Below are 10,160 nucleotides of genomic sequence, written 5' to 3' on the forward strand. Positions count from 1 at the left end.
ATTGCAGAGGGGCAAGTCTCAGCAGTTGACAGTCAGCGCTGCCCAGAAACCGCGGCCATCCAGCGGGAATCTATTACAGTCGCCGGAGCCGAGTTACGGCCCTGCCCGTCCACGGCAACAGAGCCTCAGCAAGGAGGGCAGCATTGGGGGCAGCGGGGGCAGCGGTGGCGGAGGGGGTGGGGGGCTCAAGCCCTCCATCACCAAGCAGGTAGGTGAGGCTGGGAGGAAGGCAGGGGGGAAGAAGGAAACGGGTAGGGGAGGTAGAGGTAGATTAGTTTGTGGTCTGAAATTACAATTTTCTCACCTCTTTCCACTCGTTACACAAGTGTGTGGGAGAGCCTGCTGTGTGCCGTGTGCTGCTCTGGGCGCTGTGACTTGGCAGTGAGCAGCAAAGGGCCCTGCCCGCAGGGAGCTCGCACTCGGGAGGCGCGATAGAGAGCTTGCCTAGCATTCACAGGTGGTCAGAGCTCGAGCAGGGGGCACAGGGCTGGGGCCCGTCTCCTGGCAGTGCTCGCTCTAAATGCACCCTGCCTTCTCCCACCTTCCCTCTCTGTGCCCCACCTGCCCTGTCCCAGCATTCTCAGACGCCATCCACGCTGAACCCCACAATGCCAGCCTCTGAGCGGACGGTGGCCTGGGTCTCCAACATGCCTCACCTGTCGGCTGACATCGAGAGCGCCCACATCGAGCGGGAGGAGTACAAGCTCAAGGAGTACTCCAAGTCGATGGATGAGAGCCGGCTGGACAGGGTACGCCAGCCCCAAGCCCTGCCCTGCCCTTGGCATTGCCGAGGGCAACAGCCAGGATCAGGTAGTTATGGTGGGAAGAAAAGGAAAAGACTTGACCCCCTGTCTTGAGAAGCCTTCGGTCTGTTAGGGGAGAGCAGATACAATTCTCCGTTGAGAATTCAGTTCCTACTCTGTTTTGTGGGTTATACACATCATAGCCCGTCTGGGGAGGAACAGGCTCTGTGGCAGTCACCCCCCATGCTCTTCCCCAGGGAGAACATAGTCCGGGCTCCTGTGGCCGCTCAGGAGTGGGAAAGTCACTTTACTAGCAGCCAGCTGATCAGTTGGGCGGGATAGAGGGGTTGAGATGCACTATAAGCGACGGCCGCTTTGCCCAGTCACTGCCCCATGGGCAGGGGTGGCAGAGGGTTGGTGGTGTACAGTAGAGTGTATCGGCCCATGTGGGAAAAGACCACCCAGACTCCCAGCTGGCGGTGGCCCAGAGCGAAAGACAGCCAGAGCTCTGGGCACACACAGTGGCTTAGTAGCACGCTCCCTGGTGAAGCCATTGCTCCAAGAACCTTGAAGGAGAGCATGGCTGCAGGGTTAGGCGATAGGTAGAGAGTGTATGGCTCCAACTTGGGGAGTAGGAGCGGATTCTCGGGGGAATTGGGGTTTGACGGAGGAAATGTTGGGACCGACTTAGGTGGACTTGGTTAGCAAGCCCCAGGAGAGAACTGGCCCTGCTGGCAGAGGGTGAGCACCCCTCACCCAGGACGCCTGCTGTGTGCGCTCTTCGGAGGACGAGAGGGCCGTCTCTCAGATCAGTGTTTCTGTTGGCGGTTCGGGTGAGGAGCCTGTGGAGGAAGGCTCTCTCTCGCCTGGAACTGTCCAGTAGAGTTCTCTGTGGTGGTGGAATGTTCTGTGGTCCCCACTGTCCAATATGGTGGCCACGGCTCACGTGGCTGGTGCAGTTGGGGAAATGACGTTTTAATTTTTATTTAATTTTTCAATAGCTGCGCGTGGTTAGTAGATACTGTATTGGACAGCACAGCTCCAGGCTTTAGAGCCAGTAGGGCAGATAGAATGACTCTTCCGAGCCCTTCCAGCCTCGGAATCCCACTTCATTATCAACAGAGAGGCATTCGGAGCTTCTCAGCCCGGACTCCCCTGAGGCCCAGACCCTCTGCCCCAGGGTGCAGCCTTCCTCTCCCCAGCCAGTGTCTCTCCTTCCTGGTCTTCCCCAGGCTCTGTGGCCTGGGGTAGGGCTGAGGAGTCCCCTTAGCTTTAAATTCAGGTTGTGTCCGTGAGTCTGTTTAGGTTCCTGAGTGGGGCCTCATGTGTCCAGGTGCACATGTGAGGACATGTATATACCCCTCGGGGTGTGGGGTCTGTGACCATGCTCCATTGTAAGGGATCTTCAGCTCCATGGTGGGGCCTTCAAAAAAGTGGGTGTGTACGTATGATCAGCCGGCAGGGAAAGGGCTGGAGGAGGTGGTTGGGATGTCATCCTCACCCTGGCAGCAGCTGTTCTTGGCAGGCAGGGCTGGGGCGGGGTGGCGGGGTGAGGGCAGGGCGCCTCTCACAGTGCGGGGTCGTGTGCCCGGCGGGCAGGTGAAGGAGTACGAGGAGGAGATCCACTCACTGAAGGAGCGGCTGCACATGTCCAACCGGAAGCTGGAAGAGTATGAGCGGAGGCTGCTGTCCCAGGAAGAACAGACCAGCAAAATCCTGATGCAGTATCAGGCCCGGCTGGAGCAGAGCGAGAAGAGGCTAAGGCAGCAGCAGGTGGAGAAGGATTCGCAGATCAAGAGCATCATTGGCAGGTGAGGGGCGGCCCGGGGAGGGGTAGCAAGGGAGAGCTTGAGGTTGAAGAGAGCCCCCAGACCCCAACTCCGGACACTGTGAGGAAAGCCCACCCCTACACTCACCCACCAGAAGGGAAGAAACCCCTTGCTTAGTGTAGTAAGTGTCCCCGATGGAGGACCTTCTGAAGCCCTTGGAACGTGTGCCTGTTACTGTCCAACCGCCACTGTGTTACTTTCAACCCAGGCCGTGCTATTCGCCTCAGACCTAGTCAGGGATCCTTGTCCAGAGCAGCCACTGACCATCCCATCCTGCGCCCCAGGCTTGGAAGGGTGTTCGGTAGAAAAGGATGCCCCTTTTATAAAGTGCACATTCCTAGCTGCTCTGTGGAGCCCTGGGCTCCAATGGAGGAGTCCCAGCACGGGGCTCAGTTATCCTGAGAACTGGGAGGGACCCTGGGCCTCACTCCATTCAGAGCCAGCTCCATTTTGATTCATTCTTAAAGTGTTTTTGAGTAACATTAGAAGAACAAGGCTTCATTGGAAACTTTTGAAAACCACTGCTCCAATTGCTGTCCGTTATGAGAAATCACCTTGAGGGTCTCTACCAAAGGCAGAGAGGCGCTGGGATAACAGTGATAGTAGAGGACCTCTTGGGTGAGGGGCATCAGGGGCTACACAGGAGGTGGAATGGGGGACATGAGAGCCAGGTCTTCAGCCACTGGGGGTCTGGGAGGGCGCTGCCCTGAATGGGAGCGGACGGCCTGGCGTATGTGGATGGTAGACGCTCAGAAAGCTGTCCTTAGGGGGATGTGAGGGTCCCTGAGGGGAGGGTGAGTAACGGACAACGGAGGGATTCTGGGGCGGGGAGGAGGGTGCTCGAGAGCTGCGTGGCGCCCGGGTCAGGAGTTCCCTGGGCAGTTAGTGCCCGCCACTAACCCCACTGAAGCCCGTCCCTTCAGGCTGATGCTGGTGGAGGAGGAGCTGCGCCGGGACCACCCCACCATGGCTGAGCCGCTGCCCGAGCCCAAGAAGAGGCTGCTCGACGCTCAGGTGGAAATTACAATGTCATTTATCTTCTCCGTGTCCCATCCCCATCCATCCCACGGTCCTTCGTGCTCTCACTGCACCAGCACCCCAGCCCCACTGACGTCTGTCTCTCCCATTGTCCTCCGTGTGTCCACTGGCTGCCCCCAGCAGCCCCTCAGTGACCCCATCTTCATCCCATTGTCTGTGCCTCTGTCACTCCTGGCTGTCTCAGCCCCCATCCCCCTACCCGCCCTCTTTCCCACTTCTGTCTGCGTCTCAGGACCTGCGAGAACCTCGCTCTGCCCCACACCACACCCAGCTCCGGGAGCCTTGCCCTCCTGTGCCTGCTCCTGTCCGGGGCTCAGCTTCCTCAGCGCTCTTCTCGGCGGGTGGCTAGCCCTGGCCAAGACGCTGCATTTCACTAGAATAGAGCACAGGGCAGCGTGCCTGCTCGTTCCCCCAGGCTCCGGGGGCCCTGGGGACTTGGGGTCTCCATCCTCTGTTCTCTTGGCTCCCCAGTTTTCCTGACTCCTGGGCAGCCCCTGCATAGTCCTCCTGACTCTTCAGAACTTGAACCCTCCCACCCTGTTAGCTCTTCCGCCCTCGGGGTGTAAGTCCAGCCACCTCTGGCCCTCACACCTGACTAGCTCTCCACCTCTCTGCTGCCCTCCCTCTTCTCACCAGCCAGCTGTAGGGCCTCCCAGGCACTCTTGCCCCTTGCTCTCCCCCAAGTCTGCTCACTTTCCCACCACGCTCTTCCTCCTGCTCCGCCGGCCAGGCTTCCCACCCTCCCAGGCTCCTGACCCCATGACCCCACTCTCTCCCCCTGCAGCTCCTCATCAGGTAGTTCTCCGGGTTGCTCTTTGACCACGGGCGGAGGACACAGGGGGAGGTGACTCCGGACCACTGCAGGTTGGTCACTCCCGAAGCCCACTCCCCTCCGCCTCTCCACAGCCTCCCCCTCACTGCTGCCCGCACCTGCGCACTCCACAGACCCTGCCCTGGCACCTTCTGCATAGACCATCTCCCGAGGCGCTGCCCAGAGAGAGAGCTTCCCGCTGCCTCCCGGTCGCTAGGTGATTCCTTCAAGTGCCAGGCATCAACCCTGGAGGCCGTGCATTGCCAGACCACACTCCCTTCCCACAGAACCCATCCCAGCCTCCTCCTGTCAGCCTCTTCCTCTTCCTCTCCAGTGTATGTCTGTCACCCCCCATTTCACCAGAGCGTCCTTGGGGGTGGGGCTTGTTATCGGGGAGTGGTGATGATGGGTTGGGGCACCCTTGCTAGAGGGGCTGTTCTGACCACAGCAGGTAGGTTGGGGTTTCCTCTTCCTTACCTAACCTTCGTTCTCTACCCTCCTTCCTTCCACCTCTCACCCACTTCTCTCTCCTCCTTCTCCTTGCATCTGTGAGGTAGAAGGCATCTGGGCTCCTATGCAGCCCTATTAGGTGGGAATTAGGAGGAGCTCGTTAACTCGGGGAGGCCCTGGGGGGCCTGGAAAGACTTCTGTTCAGATGTCAGGGCAGTAGGCAGGGTGAGTGGAGAAGGAGGAGCAAGGAGCCATGACAGGTGTGAGCACGCCGACTGGCCCGAGTGGCATGGCAGCTGGCAGTGGGCTGAGACCGCTTCTCGATAAGATCATGGGCTCCGTGGCCATGTTGCTTCCCAGACAGGGGTGCCAGGAGCAGCATGTTAAATAACCTCTGTTCTTCCCATCAGAGCTCACATCCCAGGTGGCTAATGCCACTCGCTCCCCCTCTCCCGCCACCCAGTGGCCTTGCAGACACAATCCTACATAAAAAACTAGTCAAGGGAACCCGTCGGCCACTGACCTCATTTCTGAGCGCCTTATTTTCTGTGGGCTTGCTCTGTGGCAGGCAGTGGCTCCTCGCACTGTCACTTTACCTCTGCCTGCCCAGCCTCTGTCCAAGTCTTAGTGGTCTGTAAACAGACGCTGAAAGGCACTGGGGACCTCGTCATGGAAAGGGCTCCTGCAGCGAATTCCTTTGGAAAATGAATAATGGCACCCCAATTTATCTACTTTCTAAATGGGGTCCATGGGGGCGTGGGGGCATGCCCGGCAGCCACGCAGAGGGACGGCATCTAAGGTTTCTTCTTTCCCTGCCGCCGCCATTCCCTCCCTTGCTGACTGTGGGAAGCGAGTGAGGCAGCTTTGTTTGTGGCTGGGGGTTTGGTGGCTTCTGAGAGGGGAGTCTTTGATTTGGGAGGGAGAGCTGAGTTGGGAGCTTCTACCTGGGAGGATGTTGTATCCTTTAGAGAGAAGGTCAGACGTAACTGGGCCGAGCCTGTGGCCCAGGAAATAATTGGGAAGCTTTTGCTAAAGCACTTTTAGGCATTGTCCGCTCTACAACTCAGCCATTAATTTAAAAGTTAATTCTGCGCCTGTATTTTATTTTTCGGTTGGCGGAAACAAAATTTATTGGGGGACAGATAGACTTCCTGCTGCAAGAGGGCAGGAGGCAGGGGCCCAAAGCGGGTTACCCTGTGCCCGTATTTGTAAGGCAAGTGAGCAACCAGAAGCCTAGTGCCGATGGTTGCCTTCTCCTCTCCCAGCGGAGGGCAGGAGCTGGGCCGAGCAGCAGGGGGGATACAGGACCACGGATGGGGTAGGGTCTGGTACCCTCACCTTTAATGGGAGCCCAGGGAGAGGGAGTGAAAGGAACGCGGGGGTGGGAAGGAATGAAGCCTGTGCGCTTCCTGTGGCTGCAGAGGTTGGGGCCTGCTGTGTCCGCAGGGCTCCCAGGCTGTTGTGGTTAGAGAGAGAGGGAGAGAGAGGGAGAGAGAGAGAGAGAGAGGCAGCCCTCCCACGTCACTTCCCTGAATCCCCTTCCTTTCCCCCCAGTACAGTTAAACCTCTCTAATTTGGAATGTTATATTTGAGAAGATGGCTACTCTGAATAAGTGACAAAACTGAATGACAGTGTCTATTTAATGAAATGCATGTCTTCAAATATATACAGTAAGTAAACTTCAATGAATAGGCTTTTCTCCTCGCGCCCTCAGGGAGCATGCGTTAATGAATAGATAGGACTGAAAAGTCTGTTTTCTGGTATAGGTTAAATATTCCTCCCACAGACACATTGCCACTATTAATTTGCTTAGCACACCCTTTCTTCATAGATAAAGGAAAACTCAAGCCCAGTTTTTATTCAAATTATGAAAAAATTCCAAATCCATGGGGGTTTGGATTAATGAGGTTTTGCTGTACTGCCTCCCCTTGTTCCCTCAACACAAAGTTCCTACCTTGGATGGGGGTGGGCTGGGAGAAGGCTCCCAGAGGAGGAGGTGGGCTGGGCAGGAGGAACAAGGGGTGGGCGAGGGGGAGGAACTTGCTTTTGAACTGGTGTCCTGCTGTGACTCCTGGGTTGAAGGCCCGATTAGGAGTCTGGGGTAAGATTCCTTCTCCCTGATCCCAGAAGAAGTAACTTCTACTGAAGGTGAGAAATGAAACAGGAGGGGGTGTGCGGTGGTCCTGGGGGAAGAGGAGGGGCGTGGCCTATGGCGTGGGCTGGCTTTGGGGGAGGCCACTGCGAGGGGGCTGGCACCCAGGCCACTGCGATGCGTCTCAATAAGTCCGCGCTCTCCTCTTTGGTGTCTTGCAGGAGAGGCAGCTTCCCCCCTTGGGTCCAACAAACCCGCGTGTGACGCTGGCCCCACCTTGGAACGGCCTGGCCCCCCCAGTCCCGCCCCCCCCACCCCGGCTGCAGATCACCGAGAACGGCGAGTTCCGAAACACCGCAGACCACTAGCCCACCCAGCATCACAGACCTCCTTGCCCATCACCCCACCCCGGACAGCACCGACCGCCGGGACTGGACGTCGCCGAAGGACAGCGGGACTGCCTCCCTGAATGCTTCCTGGGGGCACCAGTCCCCCACCCCCACTGCACCGTTTCCAGGAGGGAGAGCGGGGACCCTGAGCTGCCCCTCTTTCCTTCCTGTTGGGGTGCTGCCTCCTGTGATCCCCGAGGACCCTTGCCCCAGGACACCACCTACCCCACACTGACCCCTTCACTCCGGGGTGCTATCCCCATCCTCTGCCTCATCGTTCCCCTGAGCACTGGGGGACAGACCCTCGCCCCCACCCTGGGGGTGGGGCACCTCCAAACTTTCAACTTCAGGGTGATTTTTTAGCAGTAACCAGAGCTGACAATCTAACTCCCCTCCATTGCCCCATTTTGGCCTCCCCTGTCCCCCTTGTTATGGGGAGGGGACCCCGGGTGAGGGGGCCCTACCCCTTGATTTCTCAGGAGCGTCTGGGGGGGCTCAGCACGCACAAACTCCTTCTCATCCTACCACTCTTAAATTTACTCCCTCCCCACCCAGAACCCAGATGGGGTGGAGGGGCCACCGGGGCAGGGTGGGGGCGGCAAGGGGGGAATGGGAGTTGTCTCCCCTTCCTCCCACACCTGATCTGCTCTTGGCTGGTCCCAGAGCGGGGTGAGGGGGCTGATGCCCCCCCCTCCCCCAGTGTGTTGGGTGGGGTGGAATTGAGGTTAGGGTGAGGGGTTAGGGTTTAGGAGGGTGTGTATGTTGGGGAGGACAGACTAGCTGATCTGCCCTACCATGACACACAGCCCCCCCTGCCCCTCCCCTCTCTCTTCATGGTCTCTACTCCCAGGGGGACGGGGGAACTTACTCTAGGAAAAGCCATGTCTCTCTCCCCCAGGGTGGGGGGACCTGTGTGGTAGAGGGGTGTTGGGGGCCTCTTTCCATGACTCTGTCCCCTGGGGGAGGTAGGACAGGGCTGGGCTACCCTCTCTTCTCCCCCCCTCCCAATCTCCCTCCACCTCCCTCCCTCCCGCCAGCTCCACAATTTTTCGGTGTTTCTCTGTACATAGCTCTCTGGCGGGATAGGGGAGGTAGGATGGATGGGGTTTGGGGTGGGTAGGTCATGAGAGGGGAGAACCCCCTTCTTGACACCCCTCTTCCTTGACTGCTATCCCCTACCCAGCCTTGCCCCCTCATCCCTTCTTGCGTTTGGTATTGAGACTTCGCAGACTCCACCCTTCTTTCTTTTGTATGGACAGTCCCCCTTCAGTCCCCTCCCCCTAATCACATACACCCAGCCGGGGCCAAATTTATACTTATATAAAAGTTGTAAATATGTGAAATTTTATCCCTGTGCCCTTTCCTTGCTTTCCCAACCTCAGACCCTACCTGGGACCCCCCTTTCTCCTCTTATTTGGCTGTTGTAATTATCTGGGGTTTGTACTGTACATATCTGGGGTGTGTGTGTGGGGGCTGGGGGCAACCCCTGTGTACAGAGCTTCCTAGCCCCCTCCCCCATGCTACCCTCCCCACCCACCACCCTAAGGGTAGGGAGACGCATCTCCCTACCGGTTTTATTTTGTTTTCTCATTTTCCCTCCCTACCCAACCCCCCTCCCAGCCTTCTCTACCCCTACCGCCGTCCCTTTTTCTCCACTCCCAGCCCCATTTCCTTTTTTTCTGGAGTGTGTGGTGAAACTGAAAAACCATGTTTAATAAACGGAGATTGTTCTTTTATTTCTCTGCTGGCTTTCCTAAGCTGGGACCTCCAGGAGGACCAACAGGGTGATAAGACCTGCTTTCTGAAAGGAGACCCACAGCCCAGGAGGAACCATCCCCGTGCAAGACAGTCTCCTGCGGGAGTGTCACTCTCCCCCCAGCCAGACTTCCTGCTTTAGAGCAGGGTGTTACAAAAACCACACACAAAATTCGACTGAGTAAATGTAAAGATCTAATTGGCTTTATTCACTGATTCATGAATTGGGCAGCATCCCATCCAGCAAATAGCTCAGCCCAGCTGCAGAAAAGAAATGGTTTTAAAGGTGGAAAGGGGTGGGAAAAGGAAATTATTGGCTAAGAACATTGTTGTAGACAAGGTCGCCCTCCTAAGCCACACGGAAGGGGTCTATCAGGTAACCCCGGGCGGAATGGCTAAAGGTGACATTCCAGGGAGAAAGTGAAACTGCAATTAGGTTAAGTATTAAGTCTTAGTTTGAGACATGGGCTTGGCGCAAATGACTCCATTTGGGACTAGCTGTCTGTTTTTTAACAGGGTTTTGCACTGGCCAAACCCAGTGTAGCTCTCCCCTCCACACTGCCCCACTTAACCCCAAGTAGAGGCCCAGGAGCAGGAGCATTCTCTGATAAAAGATTCCAAGTCTCTATCTACAAGCATCCTTTAAAGAAAGAATTACCACCTGGCGGGTGGGGCTCCGGAGTTGAGCATGGACTTATGAACCAGGAGGTCACCGGCTGGTCAGCGGTTGATTCCCGGGCTGTGGGCTCCATCCAGGTGTGGGGCCTGCAGGCGGCAGCCGATCAATGATTCTCTTTCATCATTGATGTTTCTCTCTCTCCCTCCCTCTCTGAAATCAATAAAAATATAGTAAATAAAAATAGAGAAAGTAATTACCTAGAAATAAGGTTTCATTGCTGGTTAAAATGTCCCCAAGCGGAATGGAGGAAAGAACATGGTTCCTTAGCGAATTGGGTTCCAATCCCAGACCTACCACTTGCCAAGCGGAGGAAACAGGAGGCAACACCCGCCTCGCAGGCCAGGCGGGGTGGGCCCCGGGCGGCGCGGACAAT

The 10,160-nt window shown here is 57.1% G+C and overlaps 1 protein-coding gene and 1 long non-coding RNA gene across 2 annotated transcripts in view; one reads left to right on the top strand and one right to left on the bottom strand.

Annotated features, from left to right (window-relative positions):
* SYNGAP1 (synaptic Ras GTPase activating protein 1) overlaps window positions 1-9,089 on the top strand; it is a 30,473-nt gene extending 21,384 nt beyond the window's left edge. The window contains 5 exon segments of the mRNA XM_014549209.1: window positions 1-208; window positions 576-749; window positions 2,343-2,554; window positions 3,496-3,586; window positions 7,186-9,089. The exon segment at window positions 1-208 is cut by the window's left edge and continues 31 nt beyond it. Coding sequence (XP_014404695.1) covers window positions 1-208; window positions 576-749; window positions 2,343-2,554; window positions 3,496-3,586; window positions 7,186-7,332 — 832 coding nt within the window. The 3' untranslated portion in view covers window positions 7,333-9,089.
* A 201-nt stretch (window positions 9,090-9,290) lies between these two features.
* On the bottom strand, window positions 9,291-10,154 carry LOC106728126. Its single transcript, XR_001364380.1, has 2 exons — window positions 9,985-10,154; window positions 9,291-9,873 (listed from the first exon to the last, which is right to left on the bottom strand). It is a non-coding gene; the product is annotated as an uncharacterized LOC106728126 (long non-coding RNA).
* Between the last annotated feature and the right edge of the window lie 6 nt (window positions 10,155-10,160).

Source organism: Myotis brandtii, unplaced genomic scaffold (assembly GCF_000412655.1).
Source record: "Myotis brandtii unplaced genomic scaffold, ASM41265v1 scaffold539, whole genome shotgun sequence".
NCBI lineage: Eukaryota > Metazoa > Chordata > Mammalia > Chiroptera > Vespertilionidae > Myotis > Myotis brandtii.